General features: G+C 58.4%; 1 protein-coding gene and 1 long non-coding RNA gene across 3 annotated transcripts; both read right to left on the reverse strand.

The window, feature by feature from the left end:
- Positions 1-6,012: 6,012 nt before the first annotated feature.
- On the reverse strand, positions 6,013-9,692 carry LITAFD (LITAF domain containing). 2 transcript variants are annotated; one of them, XM_070230635.1, is made up of 6 exons: positions 9,657-9,692; positions 9,417-9,463; positions 8,417-8,511; positions 7,962-8,063; positions 6,594-6,747; positions 6,193-6,356 (listed from the first exon to the last, which is right to left on the reverse strand). In XM_070230635.1, exons 5-6 carry the CDS (start codon positions 6,722-6,724, stop codon positions 6,248-6,250), a joined length of 240 nt encoding a protein of 79 aa, XP_070086736.1. In that variant the 5' UTR covers positions 6,725-6,747; positions 7,962-8,063; positions 8,417-8,511; positions 9,417-9,463; positions 9,657-9,692; the 3' UTR covers positions 6,193-6,247. The 2 variants fall into 2 exon arrangements, with proteins under 2 accessions (NP_001420583.1, XP_070086736.1); NM_001433654.1 differs by lacking the exons at positions 8,417-8,511; positions 9,657-9,692 and having other exon boundaries at positions 6,013-6,356; positions 9,417-9,648.
- Positions 9,693-12,342: 2,650 nt separating this feature from the next.
- LOC138917031 (uncharacterized) lies at positions 12,343-14,521 on the reverse strand. Its single transcript, XR_011424363.1, has 2 exons — positions 13,958-14,521; positions 12,343-13,032 (listed from the first exon to the last, which is right to left on the reverse strand). It is a non-coding gene; the product is annotated as an uncharacterized lncRNA (long non-coding RNA).
- Positions 14,522-15,927: the final 1,406 nt, after the last annotated feature.

Genomic DNA, 15,927 nt, shown 5'->3' on the forward strand with positions numbered 1-15,927 from the left:
TCGGAGCGACTTGGTTTCCAGGTTTCCACTGTGGCGTGTGCCTTTGCGCCCGAGGCCTGCCTCCCACCCGCGCGTAGACAGCTCCCGTGGGCAGGCCGGCAAGGATCCCCCGCCAAGTGTGGGTCTTTCAGTGAACGTTCAAGTGTTGGGTTTTTAGTTTTAGATTTGGCCAAGGGTTGGTGATAGTCATAGGTAACTGAAACTTGGTATTCTCCCTTATTTTTTATGGAAGATTAGCTCTGAGCTAACTGCTGCCAATCCTCCTGTTTTTGCTGAGGAAGGCTGGCCCTGAGCTAACATCTGTGCCCATCTTCCTCTACTTTGTATGTGGGACGCCTGCCATAGCATGGCTTGATGAGTGGTGCATAGGTCCGCGCCCAGGATCTGAACCGGCGAACCCTGGGCTGCCAAAGCAGAGCCCGCGAACTTAACCGCTGTGCCACCAGGCGGCCCCCAGAGATGAAACTTTAAAGGGAGAAAACCACTGCCTTTCAGAGGCCTCCCTCCAGACCCTTGAGGATGTTTCATTCTCCCTTCTAAGATGTGTCTGCCATCTGAGTCCCTAGAACCCTGCGCCCCTGGGAACCACAGTGTTGCATTAATGAGGGGCTCATGGTCACTGTGGGCCATCCCCGTGACTTGTACACAGAGGCCTTGTGCTGGGAGAAATGGCCTTGTAAAATTGAGAGCAGCCGAGGGGACAGGGCCGCCATCTTCATCTTTGACAGTAGACTCTCACGTGCCCACGAGCATCCTTGGAGCATTAAGCACCTTCCCACTGTCCCCTGATCATTGCGCTTGGGGACCGCCTTTCAAACGAATTGCTGGCATTCTCTAAGACTGAGTCAGCTGTCATGGGGACCACCACATCCAGCAAGAAGAGAGTGTGCATCCCCAGCTGCGTTGGTGTCACTGCTATATGAGTAGATACATGATCACGTTTAAGGAGTCTGTACCTCTGGGAGGCGTGGTGTTGGCCTGTAACAGAGGGTGAGGGTGAGGCAGCCTCCTGCAGAGTCGCTCTGTGACACACGAGGGTCCCTCGGAGGGGGACCTGGGCCGGGGTTCTGGGCGTGGGGAAACGGGCTGGTTGCAGGGCCCTCTCCCTCAGCAAGGACCCCCGGGGCTGCCCTCGTGTGTGGCTCTCCCCGCTTCCCTGTCCCGCGCACGTGTTCGTGCTGCGTTGGCGTGTGGGTTTGAGATCCGTGAGTAGTTGACTGAGGTCTCAAGTTTGAAACCGCCTTCACATCAGAGTGTACGATACTGGGTCTCGGCTCTGCAGCGCTGGGCGGTCCCGTGGTGACCACGCAGCTCTGCCGGAGCAGTGAGGCAGCCACGGCCGCACTCCAGTGCACGCGTGAGGCTGTGTTCCAGTGAAGCCTCAGTTGTGAATGAGGACAGGCAGAAGTCGGCTTGGCTCTCCAAGCCCCAAATCAGCCGGGAGAGCAGCCTGGGGCGCTTCAGAGCCATCTGATTGGCAGGGCCGCCCGCAGAGGAGGAAGAAGGGGCCTCAGTGGCCCTGGAGCCAGACCGGGCCCCTCACTGAAAACAGGTTTCACATGTGGCCAAGTTGCAGCCACACGGCCCCATGTCTTTGTGGGTAGCTGCAGCGTTTCCTGCCAGTCTTGCCATTTTGCTCTAACCTAGTGCTGTCCACTAGAACCTTCTGCCCTGGTGACTTTCTGTCTGCACGGCCCGGTGCAGGCGCCACCCGCCACAGGCGCTAACACTTAGCTGCGGCCTGCTGAGCCGCTGGTCAGGCTTGTGCTGACTTGGCCTTCACGCCTTCAACCTTGAGTGAGGCCCTGACACCGGACCGCAGGGGCCTCTGGGACTGTCTGAGCCGAATTGGGCCTGCAGCTTCCGGAGGAGGGGTCCCTGCTCATCAGAGCTCCAAGGGGCCACTGACCCATGTGGCCAGGAACTGTCAGCCGGTGGTCTAAGGGTGGGCAGAAGGGCGTTCACACCAAGATCTTTTCGGATTTGATCACTGTTCACATTTTTCGTAATGAAATGTTAGGAGAGAAAAACCCACGGAGTCAGACCCCCCTACGGATGGAGCCCACTCCCGTAGTGAGAGCGGTGCTGGCCCACCCCCGTCCCCACCAGTAAAGACAGGTGTCCTTCCACCATCCAGACGCATTGCTGCCCAGCTGTCGGAGAGGCTGGGCGGCGCCGCAGGAAGAGGTGAGGGTCAGCTGTGGCCCCTCTGTGCACCCCACCCCACTGGGCCTTGCAGCTTCCTCCTGGCCTCTGTGCACAGCACAGGCAGGCTCGAGGAGATGCCACCCGGCAGGCCTCTGCCCACAGCCACCTGAGGCGGCCAGCCACCGGCTTCCACGAGAGCTCGGGGCTGGAGGTGAGTGCGAGGTGTCCCCTGTGATGGAGGCGCACTGGTCCTGTTAGTGGCCTGCTGGGGGCCAGCGCCGTGCCCTCCAGGCTGCCCCTGTGATGGGGGTTGTTGTCTCTTGGCTCTGGCTCTCTGGGGAGAATGGAGCTAAGCACCTGTCAGCAGTCCTCGTAACAGTTGTCACCCTGAGCACGTCGCACCGCAGTTCCCAGTGAGGCATCTGGGCAGCCTGAGTGACCCGGACACCGACTCTGAGAGGCTGAGCAACTGGCTGGGCTCTCGGGGCTGGCCAGGTGCAGAGCTGGCCGTGACCAGACTCACTGCCACCTTGCTTTCCAGGTGCCCCCACCCAGCCTCGCTGGGAAGGAGGGAGGGGGCCGTCCCCACGTTCAGATGAGGAGCTGCGGGAGCCGAGGGCAGGGCACTGTCGCCCTCCCAGTCCTGGGCCCTCCTGGCCACACCTCCAGGCCACGCCTGGCAGGACCCAGAAGCTGGTGCGGAGGCAGACCGTGAGCACGGAGGACCAGAGGGAAAGGTGTGCGGGAGAGTGAGGCCATGCCCGCCACACCGCCCCCCCCGCCCCCCGGGGCCGGGTTTTGCAGCCAGCTCTTGTGACAGGAGAACCAAGGTTGCCCGGGGCCAAGGCCTCAGACATTAAGACTAAGAAAGGGGAACAGTGGCTTAAACCCAGTTGTCACTCAAGGCAGTGAGTGAGGAGGTCCTGGGATGGTGGGGACATGGGGACTGGTGGGGCTCAGCCAGGGGGACAGCCGTTGTTCAGCGTGATGGTTGCTGAATGTGGGTCCTATGCAGCTGGACCTTCAGAGTTTTTTTGCAAGAAGCCGAAAAGTCTGGATTTTCCATGTGAATAAATATCCCAATTTTTAAAAGCTGACTAATGACTTTTTCTTTCTTAACACTGGACAGTGTAAGTGAGAAAGGCCTGGGGGCTGACCGTGGACTGGCAGAAGGGTGCTGGCTGGCACTGGGCGGGACCTCATTGAAGGCACGGTAGTGGCCAAGCCAGGCTTGTGCAGGAGGACCTGGGCCGCCACCCACGTGGTGGGCAGCACCCTCACGGGCTGCATCCCGCTTGGCGTTTGCCCTGGGAAGTGACTGTAACAGGACCGAACGCTCAGGTCTGTGCACCTATCTGCGAACCCAAGTCAAACCCAGCAAGTTGCTTGGAGCATGGACTCAGAACAGGGGCCTGAGCTCTGCAGATGTGTCAGCCCCGGCCAGAGGCTGACCATCGGGCACACCCCTGACTGTCACCCACAGGGCCCGGGAGCCTCTGCAGAGCTGCGGACCTGCTCCAACCAAAGACTGGCCAGGTCCCAGGTCAGGACTCTTCCTCCGGATAGTGGTGGCTGGTTGCCCGCCCCCGCTTTCGTGACTCGCTCTCCCTTTCAGGATGGACCCTCTCACCGTTTCTCCTGTAGACACGGAGACCAGATGGGGGGCCACGTGTCTTGTCGACCTGGGCCCTCTCTGCCTCCTTGGGTTCCCTTGGCACGCCCCTCCCCATCCTGATCGGTTCCCAGGTACTGGGCGCCTCGCCTGTGTCAGATGCTTCACCTTCTAACTCGAAACATGTTGTTCAGATGGGTCCTGTTTGGATGTGCAGACTGAGGCCCCCTGTCGTGCAGCAGGTGCTGACTCAGAAGTCAGTGCTCTCCCCGGCTCTGCAGGGCATCTCGGGGAGGGGCCGGGGGAGACGGCAGAGGGACAGACATTCACATCTGGAGACCTCTGTCCCCGGAGCTCGTCCTTCCTCCTGGCTGGTGTGGCATGAGGACCTGCCAGTGCTGTGACAGCAGGCCACGGGCAGAGTGGCTCTCACTTCACACACACACACACACACACACACACACACGCAAGCACACACACACCCCTCCCCCGCCTTCCCTGGACAAGCCATCCCTCGGGCCTCAGCTTCCGCATCTGTAGGACGTGCTGGTGAACATCACAGAGGACCACTGGGCCACGTTTTAGTGAAGAAAATGTACGTCACACCTCTTCCTCCCCTGGCCCCTAATTCTCCCATCACTTCCCTGCTCCCTTCTCTAGGAAAGTTATTTTAATTAAAAAGATGGGTGAACAATGTTTTGCATATTTTGCTAAATAAAAAATCCCTTCGTTGCACCCCTGGGTTTTCCCTTGGCCCATCCCCGTCCTGGCCTCATCCCCAGGCAGATCCCACTTCGCCAGAAGGGATCCCCTTCGTAACCAGCCTGGGGCCTTTGAGCATCCTAAGCATTCGCCACGCTCCCACACAGCTGCGTGTGCAATACAGGGCGGCTGCCTGCTTGGCCCTGGAGGAATTGTAAGGATTAAACGGGAGCAAGGACGGGATTGAGATTCCCAGCTCCCGTAAACCCAGCTGTCCCCGCCAGGCCCTGAGGGCACCAGGGCCTGAGGAAAGTGACAAAGGCCCAAGAATGGTTGGTGACACTGCCGGCCAGCCGGGGCTGGAAGGAATAGGCAGAGAGAAGGGGGCAGGCAGGGCATTCCAGAAGAGGGGAGAGGAAGTCTGGACGCCTGGGGGATGGGCAGCTCTGGGTTCTGGCTGGCAGGAGCGCAGAGCGGGGGAGGGAAGAAGAAGCCAGCCCACAGACGGCCTCCATTGACCCCAGGTCAAAAGTCTGGACTCGGTCCTGACGGTGGCCGGTTCCAAGCAGGTGTCTGGCGTCTTCAGAGCTGAAGTTACTAATTATTATTTTTTGCGGGGGAAGATTAGCCCTGAGCTAACATCCGTGCCCATCTTCCTCTACTTTATATGTGGGACGCCTGCCACAGCATGGCTTGACAAGTGCTGTGTAGGTCTGCACCTGGGATCCAAACCGGCGAACCCTGGGCCCCCAAAGCGGAATGTGCAAACTTAACCGCTGTGCCACCGGGCCGGCCTCCTGAAGTTACTAATTCTTACTTGGGTTAACTAAGCTTTTCTGTGCCAGCCACTGGCTGCTGGTGCAGACGGGAAGGAGCAGGCCAGACCTGGGGCAGGGAGACCCGTCGGGGGCTGCTGCCTCCTTCAAGGAAGACCAGGTGGGATAGAGGAGAGGAAGGCATCATTGAGGGGCAAATAGCCCGGGACGGAAGGTCGTGCGCAGGGCCTGGAGGGCTCTGGAATAAGACGGGAAGCTGCAGGGAGGCGGCGGTGCCATCCCCAGCCAGCAGGGCCACACGAGGCGGCAAGAAGAAAGATCACTCTGAGACCTGTGGGGTTTGCGGGGCCCTTGGGGCATCCAATGTTGGGGGGCGGGGGGGTGGAGGCTGTGGGATGCCAGAGGTGAGGACAGAAGCCTCAGGAGTGATGTCAAACGAGAAGAGGCCCAAGACAGCACCCTGGGGGCATCAGTGAAGGGCTTGCAGAGAGGGCGCACGGGGCGCCCTGCGGACTGCAGGGAAGACCGCAGCCTGAGGCTCAGGGGCTGCAGAGAATCCAGGCAGGTGGATGCTGGGTTTCGCAACGGGACGTCATTGGTCAACCAGGCAGGGCAGGGGGCCAGGCGTGAGCCCGGATGAGGTGGAGGAGGGAGGGGCAGGTGCGTGGGGAGCCGGTTTCATAAAGATGCAGGAGCTCGAGCTGATGGAAGGAACCAGAAGAGATGGGAACTGATCAGTGGACTGTGGTTTCTAAGGGGTCGGAAGAGGAGGGAACCCCCGAAGGAAGGGCCACCACCCTGCCAGCCTCCATTCGGCCACTGCTAACTGCGCACCCGCTGTGCACCCGGCACGCGGCTAAGCGCCACCCTGACCTGCCCTGGGGACAGGAGGGCAGAGGGAAGGGCAGGTGGGCAACGCCTCATGGCCTGCGCCACCGCGGGGAGGAGGGACCCTGCAGGACAGACGTGGGCGGTTGAAGGTCGCTGGTCAACATTTATTTTGCAGGGGTCACAGGCGCTGGTAGCGGAACAGCTGGTGCTGGCACACAGGGCAGGTGTGCATCACGTCCATCAAGCTGTCCACGCAGAAGGGGAAGAAGCAGCAGCCCAGGAAACACCTGCAGCCTCGGGAGCATCGGGCAGGGTGGGGGTGGGGGCGGGGGCGGGCCAGCCTGAGGCTCCCACCAAGGTTGTACGGGACTAGCCGGGGGCGGGGCCAGGCCCGGGGGGGGGGGGGGGGGGGGGGGGGGGGGGCTCTGTCCTTGGTCCTGCCCTGCCCCCCACGGGGCCCTCTGCCTCCGCCAGCTCCCCCAAACCCACAGGGTGCCTGTGCAGGCCATGGGCGCGCCACTCACCCAAACAAGCAGAGCCCCGTGCACAGCAGCCAGGTGAGGACCCCCGGGACCGGGCGGGTCACCGTGATGATGTAGTTCCCGCAGTAGGGACACGAGAACTGGATGGGCATGGCCGACTGCATCGTGGTCATGTTGGTGAACAGGGCTGGGGGTGCTGGCGGAGGGGACAGTTCAGCTGGGCCCCCTCTGCTCCGCCTCCCCAGTGTCCACCCCTGGGCTGGACCTTCTTGCAGGCTCTCCGTGCTCCTCTGAGCCCCCAGGCAGTCCACATGGGCCCCAGTTTCTCCTCCAGTCCCATCCCCGCCCCCCCCACCACCACACCAGCTCTCAGGGCTCAGAGGCCCCCTGGTCAAGACACCTGCCTCCCCTGGCCGAGGTCTGCAGGGAATTTGGGCGCATCCCTGGGTTTGCACGGGGTCCCTTCACTTCAGTGAGTTCCCTTTGGGGTTTGTTCAGTTAACTCAGCCAGAGTCGGTTTCTAATCCCTGCGCTTAAAAAGCCCTAACTGACACCTTTGGGAAAGCAGTTGGCCTTGTAAAAAACCAAACAGTGACCAAAACCCTTCCTGTTGGCATTCTTCTTGTCTCTTTCTCTTGCGTTGGTACAGGGGGACCCAAAAGTGTGTGTTTAGCTATTTGAAACACTGCAGCCGTTTCTACAGCCTTGGGGTTGCCAAGAAGGAGGGCCTGGGTGCCGGCTGACTTTGTTAAGAAAACACAATTCCATTGAGCTTTGGTGTTCTGGACCGAGGGCTCCGGGTCAGCCGGGATGGACTGTCCCGAGCGATAAGGAGGGGTCTACGGCCGGTGCACACTTTGGCTTCCTCTGGGGCCCGGGGTGAGGGGCTGCTGGGGTTTGGAGTGCCGGAGCCCCGATTGTGGGGGCCTGGACCTCCCCAGTTTGGCAGGGAACAGGTGTGGCTTGTAGGGGGCGACCCAAGGGCTCTCACCGGTGCCTTCTAATGGGGAGGTCATCATTCTCCTTCTGCCCACTGGGAACTGACAGCCCAGCCCAGCAGCTCTCACCTTTAGAGCGTTCCTGAATTCCTTGGCAAGTTTGTTTAAAAGTCCCAAAGCCCAGGCCCCCACTCGGGGCAGGGGTGTCTACATTCTCTTCCTCTGTGGTTGGGGGGTGGTGCATTTGCCCAGGAGACGACAAGATTTCACTCCATAAACATTCCCCCAGCACCTACTTTGTCCAGCTGCCTCCCCCAGTGATTTCACATTGGACAGAAAAGCTCGCAGCCACGGGCAAGGTGGCCACCGACCAGCTGTGGGCATCGGGGGAGGAGGACTTGCCGGAAGTGGTCGGGGCAGTCCTGAGGACGAGACCGAGAAGCCAGGAGGGGAGGCTGGGGGCAGCACTCACCGGTGTGAACCACGTGGGGTCCTTGGGGGTACTCTGGGACAGAAGCCTGAGTTTCTGGAGGCCGAGGGCAAGGAGGAGGAGGAGGAGGAGGAGGAGGAGGCTCTGGGAGAGAGGAAAGAGGACACCCTCAGATCTGAAGGCCTCCTGTGGGTGTACAGCGCTGAGCCGAGGCGAGGCCCGCCGGAGGGAGGCTCCGTTTACAGGAGGGAGAGCTGAGGCCTGGAGCCCAGAATCCAGTTCCCAGCCGGTGTACAGCTCGTAGGTGGAGGAGCTGAGATTTGAACCCCAGTGTTTCTGACTCCGGTTCTGCCCTCTAGTCGTCGGATGGAGTATCTTTCTAGAGGCAGTGCCGGGAAGTCAAGGATGCACAAGTAGTGGGGGGCCCCCTCACCCCTTCTATTTTGAGTATCCAGCACTTATTACATGCCCAGCTCTGTGCTGAACACTTTGCACACCTCCGTGGAGTCTTGGCAAATCCCCAGCGAGGAAGCTGTGTGGCGTTATTCCACTTCTGCAGTTGTGGAGACGAGGCTGAGAGAAGTTAAGTGACCTGTCCGAGGTCACCCAGTAAGTAGGTGTCAGGGCCAAGGAGGGAACTTGAGCACGCCTGCTGCCAGGGCACGTGTTGCTATGGTTACGGCCCTTGCCTCTGGTCCAGAGGCTCCAAAAAGGGAGGGCGCATGGGTCCCAGGCCCCCTCCATTCTTCCCAGCCTCTGCTCCCTCCTGACCCACAAGGTGTGTACACACCCAGCTCTGTCCCCTACCTTCAGGAAGGCAGCCCCCGGGCCTTGGGCAGAGGCCCCACACAGGCCCTGGAAGCAGGCATAAGGCTGTTTGGACAAGGAATTCTGGGATCGTGGACACCCAGAGTGTGGTCTGGGAGAGGAGAGCGTGGGGGCCCCATCATCTCAGTGAAGGTGTGGGCAATGGAGGGGGCTCCCCTGGGTATCTATTGGAGCCCACACGGGTGCTTTGCACAGGGACCTGCTTCGCCTGGGAAAGGGGCCTCGAGGCTGGAGGGGGTGCCCGGGGTCTCCTCCCAGAGTGGGGCCAGCAGAGAGCAGGCAGCTGCTCCCTGCTTCTCGCCCCACAGCCTGGAATCCGTGGCACAGGGAGAGGCTTCGTGTCCATCCAGCGCCCCCAGCAGCCCTGCCTGGGGACCCATTTTACAGGTCAAGAAACTGAAGGTCGGAATTAAGTACCTGGCCCCGGTCTGGTGAACGGAAAGTCATTCTGGTCTCACAGTGAGTTAGCCCCTGCCCACCCAACAGCCCTCATCTCTTCTAATTCTCTCAGCCATCTTCCAGGTGAGAAAACAGATCCAAAGAGATTCGGCGACTTACCCATGATCATGTGAGCACAGCCAGGACCCCACCCACCCGGCCCCCCCCAGTCAGCCTAGGTTGTCTCTGGCCACCCCGGGGTGGGCTGGGGGGGAGGCGGGCAGGTTGTACCTGATGTGAGGGAGTCATGAGTCTTGATCCGAGACTTCTTTTCGATGCTTTAAGAGAGGGCACAGGATGTGGGAGGCCCCACTTTGTCCCCATTGGGCCACGTGGTCCCCGGGTTGGTGGGGGACAGCAGGACTTGGGGAGGGGGCTGAGGCCCCAGTTCCGCAAGGTGACCCATAGTGTCCTCGCCAACTTCCCGAGGGCCCCACAGTCAACTGGTCACCTGAAAGGGGGGACCCTCACCCTGGGGATGGTTCCATCTTGGTACACTGGAGGTCCTTTGTGCCAGCAACGGTATCCGGGCAGCATCGGGTTCCGAGCTCCGAGCCACCGAGCGCTTGTCTTGGGGGAGGTCCCCATCCTGCCAGCAGTGCAGGCCTCCCCCAGCGCCTCCTGCTGCGCCTGGCTCAGGTGGAACAGCCATTGCGATGTGTGTCCTCACGGTGGCCAGAGCGGTGGGCTTTGTCCCCATTCTCTGCAGGAGAGGGGCGGGGCCTCCCAGCCGCCCAGCTTGAGGGACCCTTGAAGATGGCCTTTCCACACCGGCCTGGAAACTGGCGCTGTGGTTCCGAGGACAGGTGGGAGAATCACCCTGAGCCTTAAAAATGGGAATCTGATCGGAGGCAGCAATTCTGCTTTGAGGAATTTCCCCCAGTGTGTGCACAGATCTGTGAGGATGTTCATGTCCCTCTCTTTAGAAGTGTAGGCAGGTGTATGTACATATGTACACACTCATATATATGTACGTACATACACATGTGTGTATACACACACGTATACACACACACGCGCGGATATGTGCATACATATATGTACCTGGGCTGGCTCAGTGCTTTACCGGGGTCACAGCCTGGAAGGGCACAGCCGGCATTTGTGGAACAAAGGCGCAAAGTGACGTCTGCACACTTGATCAGCGAACCATATGGTTTCTCACGTGCTCCAAAATACTGGGGACGTCCGAGAGAGCCCTGCCTGCTGTCAGACCGGCAGAAGCCAGGAGCTATGGTGAGGCTAAGGGACAGTGGCCTTCCCACACACCCACCCTGAGGGGGCATTTGGTTCCATCTAGCAAAGTTACAGATGGGGGACCCTTTGATCCAGCAATACTATTTCTAGAAATCCACGCCAAAGATGGACTAGCAAAAATATCCAATGACGTAGGCACAAGGCTATTCAATTCTGCAGAAAAGGCTAGAAATAACCCAAATGTCCATCCATATAACTACTCTGCAGCTACCAAAAATAAAGGGAGGGAAGGAGTAAGGAAGGAAAAGAAAAGAGAGAGAGAAAAGAGGAAAGTCTCCATGGACTGTTATGCAGTGTTCTCTCCAGGATATATCATTACAAAACAAGAAGACGGGCTGGCCCCGTGGCCCAGTGGTGAAGTGCGCGCACTCTGCTCTGGCGGCCCAGGGTTTCTCTGGTTCGGATCTTGGGCACGGACATCGCACCGCTCATCAAGCCACGCTGAAATGGCATCCCACATGCCGCACACAACTGGAAGGACCCACAACTAAAAATACACAACTATGTATCAGGGGGTTTGGGAGAAGAAGGAAAAATCAAATCTTTTTAAAAAAAACACAAGAAGACAGAGATATATGTAATGCGTTACTTTTGGGGTAAGAAAATGGGGAGGGAGATGCATAATACGCAAGGAGAAATAAAGGGAGGGTTAATGAGAAACGGGAGCCGTTGGCGTTGAGGGAGTCAGGGCCGGAAGCAGCCTTTCTCCAAAGGTACCTTGCTTTATTGATGTGACTTTGGAACCATAAAATTATTTTTACTAATTTGAAAGGAAGTATATAAAAAAGAAAAAAGCGACACCGAGAAGCGGAGAGCAACCAAAAACAAACAAATGTGACCGTTGATCAAGATCTTACATGGGACACAAAGCACAAGCCATAAAAGAAAAACTGGAAAAATGACTTCGTCAAAGCCGAAAACACCTGCTCTGTGAAGACACGGGAGATAAAGTAAAAAGGCCAAGAAGGAAATATTTGCAGTGCGTCTTTGTGACAAAGGACAGGCATCCAGACTATAAAGGAACTCCTTCAACTCAATCTTAATAATTTTAAACACGCAATATTAAAAGCGGGCAAGAGGGGGCCAGCCCAGTGGCATGGTGGTTAAGTTCTCACACTCCACTTTGGAGGCCCGGGGTTCACAGGTTCAGATCCCGGGAGCAGACCTGGCACCGCTCATCAAGCCATGCACGCTGTGGTGGCATCCCACATAAAATAGAGGAAGACTGGCACAGATGTTAGCTCAGTGACAATTTTCCTTGAGCAAAAAGAAGAAGATTGGTAACAGATGTTAGCTTAGGGCTAATCTTCCTCAGGAGAAAAAAAAAAAAGATGAAGTTAAAAAAAAAAAAAGTGGGGGGCTGGCCCCGTGGCCAAGTGGTTTAAGTTCACGCGCTGCGCTGCAGGCAGCCCAGTGTTTCGTTGGTTCGAATCCTGGGCGCGGACATGGCACTGCTCATCAAACCACCCTGAGGCAGTGTCCCACATGCCACAACTAGAAGGACCCACAACGAAGAATATACAACTATGTACTGGGAGGCTTTGGGGAGAAAAAAGGAAAAAATAAAATCTTTAAAAAAAAAAAAGTGGACAAAACACTGGAATAGACACTTCACAAAAAGAAAGAGAAGTATGGCCAATTTACAAGTGGAAAGGTGTTCACCATCACTAGCCATCTAGGAAATGCAAATTAAGAACCGTATGTACCACTGATTAAATAAAAAAAAAAACGGACAATCCCAAGTGTTGACAAGCATGGGGAACAACAAGAAGCCTCGTACACTGCTGGTGTGAGTGTAAAACTCGCCGTTTCTTATAAAGCCAAACATACATCCACCCACCTGTGACCAGTAATTCCACAGTGAGGTCTTTACCCAAATGAAAACGTATGTCCAAAAAACCTATAAGAGAAAATTCATAGTAGCTTTATTCAGAATAGCCAAAATTGAGAAACAACCAAAAAATGTGTCAACAGGCGAGTGGATAAACAGATTGTGTATATCATACGAGGGAGCCCGTTCAGCACGGGAGGGAGGCACTCGGATGTATGCAGCCAGAGGAACACGTCTCAGAAAATGATTTTGAGCAAAAGAAACCTGGCCTAGGATTGTATTTAGTTGAAGTTCTAGAACACGCAAGCAGTCAGGTGGTAGAAGCGGAGGGAGAGCGTCTGGCCGGGCGGCAGGGGTCTGTGGCACGACCACGGGCTCGGTCGATTCGTGAATCATGACATCCGTTTTTCAGCTGAGGGAGAAAGCGTCTTTTGGAAGCTGTTTCCTGATTCCCACGAAGGCCTCGTCCTCATGAAAACGGCAGTGCCCCTCGGGGGTCTGGCCTCGCTCCAGCTCGGCCTCTGACCTCCTCGCTTGCCAGCTGCCACCAACACCCAGGGCGTCCACACCCGCCAGTCTTGAAACAGCCCGCTGGGCGTTCCTGCCCAGGCGCGGGTCTCTTTTGTCCCCACGTGGTGACGTGTCACCCTCTCCTCTTCTCACTCTGTCCTCGGCACCTGTCCTTCGAGCGCATCCACACCCCTCTGTGTATTGGTGTCGGACATTGGGTGCCTGCTGCCTTTCCTGCTGCGTCCCCAGCACCTGGCCCGGGGGGAAATGCTCAATTAGCACAGGGTGAATGTGCGAACGAATGAAGGAGCGAACGAATGAGTGAGCTGCCTGCTCCAGTCATGGCAGCCCACCCCATTTGCCCAGGGTCTTCGCATGGTCTTGAGGTTAGGCACCTTGGGATGGCGTTGGGGACTGCCTCCGCTGGGGGGAGTTTGAGGACCACGGTCCCTCTAACACCCGGACTGAGACCCCGGCGGCCGCGTCTGAACAGGGCGCTGGGGGACAACCAAGGAGCGAGCAGACGGGCGCTGCACTCGGGCGCCGGCCATCCCAGCCATCGCCACCGGGGGGCAGCACCAGCCTGGCTTCCTCGCTCTGGGCTCTGCGGGGCGGAGCGGTGGCCATCCTGGGCAGGGCCACCCTGCCACCCCCCCCTTTAGGGCGGGCCTGGCCCCACCGGGAGCCAGGAGGCCTCGCTGGGCCCCTCCTGGGCCTCTTCTGTGACAATCAGTTCTCTGCGAGGCTCGGGGCTCCTGGAGACTGTTTCGTTTGTTTTTAACTTTTGTGTCCCCAACATAAGGCCTGGCATGGATGGGGAAGGAGGGGTTTTACGTAGCTGTGTGACCCCCGGTAGGCGTCTTCACCTCTCTGAGCAAAATGACTCTAATAATAATAATCCTTTCTGCCAAGAGTGTTACGAAATTCGATGAGAGTTTTGCCTTCTTGCCTCGTCCTTCTCCTGTGCCTACTTTCTGTTCCTTCACCCACCCCTGGGCCTTTGCACTTCCTGCCACTGGGAATGCACTTTCCTGAGCTCTCCCGGGACCCCAGACTCATTCTCATGGTCAAACTCAGCTCACGTGCCACTCCTCATGGAGGGTCGCCGTGGACCCCTCGGCCAGAGGAGCCAGGCACCCTCTACCATCCCACCCGGTTCAATTTTGACGACAGTTACCTCTGTGTGGAATTAGCCCACTCGTGGATTAAGGTCTTCCCTCATGGTCTGCTGCTCCTACAATGTCACAGTGTGAGGACAGGGGCCACGTTGATTCTGCTCACCGCCATCTCCCGGGGGCCTGGCCCCATGCCTGGCACAGAGCAGGCACTTAACAAAGATTTGCTGCACGAAAAACGAGTGAAGGAAATCCACGCCGGGCGCTCTGCTCTGTGCCTGACGCACGGACGCCTTGCGATGAGTTAGCGATTAGTAATGATAATCACCGTGACGGTCAGAAATGAAACAAGCGGAGTCAGAAAAGCCAGGACGGGGTCAGGCCGTCCGGGAATGGAAGGAGCCTGCAGTTTTGGCAGCTGAGGGCCCTGGGAGGCGCCCCTGGTCCTCTCCTGCTGTGTGACCCTGGGCCCCTCACTCACTCTCTCTGCGCTGTGCTTGCCTCTCCAGCGATAAGAAAGACTCTGCAGCTGGGGTTGCTTAAGGGAAAAAGGAAACGGGACTTTTTTTTTCCCTTCCCGCTCATCCCCTCTTCCCAGAAGGGCCAGCCCAGCAGGGAGGTGATGCGACAGGAGGAAGGAATCTGGCGAATGAGTAACTGCTGTGATTGTGCAAGGGGATGGGGGTGCGGAGGGGCTGGGCTGCAGGAGCTCCCGTTCCTGCCTGCAGAGGCGCCCGGAGCCCTGGGCGGGCCCTGCTGGTCGTACTGGGCCCTTCCCTACCCTCTCTGGGCTGCTTTGCCAGCCCTGCCAGCTCCCATCCTGGGGTGAGCTGCTGTGGACGCCCCCCAAGCCCCCTGCTGCCCTGGGGAAGGAAGGGGGTGAGCTGGTCCCCGGGCACCAGGGAGGCCTCTGTCAGAGGGAGGACTGGCGCCCCCATGGGGCCGACAGGGACCTCTCCGCCCAGCCCCGAGGCCTGCCTGGAGGAGGGCAGGGTCCAGTCTCAAGAGCAGCCCGGAGGGGTCAGGGGGCCGGGGGGCGCAGGGCAGAGGGCAGGACCCCCGCCATGGGCCTCCTCAGCGCCAAGGGTGCAGCCTGCAGCTTCCTCTCCACTGTGGGCTCTGCCAGTGCCCCTTTCCAGAAGGGGAAACTGAGTCATCGGCCAGGCCTCTCATCCTCGACGGCTCTTGCTACATCCTACAACACTGTGGCTGCCCTTGGTTCTTCAATATGCATTTACGGAGCACGTACTGTGTGTCAGGCGTACAAAACCGGTCAACAAGTGATGGGACAGACTGGGGGGCACTGCGTGGGGTTCAGGCTGGGTTGAGGGTCCCCTTATTTGAGGTGTAATGACCAGAAAGAGGCAGCCTGGGAATATGTCGGGGAAAAGAGTTCCTGGATGAGGGGATGGCATGTGCAAAGGCCCTGTGGTACCCAGTGGGCCTGGACTGGAGTGAGTAGAGGAACGTGAGGTTGGACAAGGAGTGCCGAGACCCCATTTACATTCAGAGAAGACCCCTCGGGCTGCTGGGCAGAGGGGCGGTGGCTGGAGGTGGACTGAAGACAGGGAGGTGACTGTCCAGAAGGTAGTGGCCCAACAGAGACCAAGAGCACTGGCTAAGGGGAAGGAGGTGTTGTCAGAGCCCAGGGTCCCAGCCCTGCTCCAGCCCAGGGAGGCCCCTCTCTGAGACCCCAGGTGGAGTGACGCATCCTGGTGTAGGGACTTCAGTCCAAATGGCCTGGAGGGGTAGCACCTTGGCGTGTCACCCGGCCACACTCAGATCCCAGCCTGACCAGTTATTGCTGTGTGATGTTGGGGAAGTTGCACCACTGATCTGAGCCTCGTTTCCCCAGCCGTGGAGCGGGACGATGATTCTCCGGGGTTGAGCCGAGCGTTTGAGAAGTTAAGCTGTGCCGATCTCCGAATGTGACTCAACCGAGGGTGTACAGTGAGTCTGGCATCGTAGGGGCCCGGAACCTGGTGACTACTGCCGTCCCCAGGGCCACACCCAGGTTCAAGCAAGAAGCGAG

Source organism: Equus caballus, chromosome 13, assembly GCF_041296265.1.
Source record: "Equus caballus isolate H_3958 breed thoroughbred chromosome 13, TB-T2T, whole genome shotgun sequence".
Lineage (NCBI taxonomy): Eukaryota > Metazoa > Chordata > Mammalia > Perissodactyla > Equidae > Equus > Equus caballus.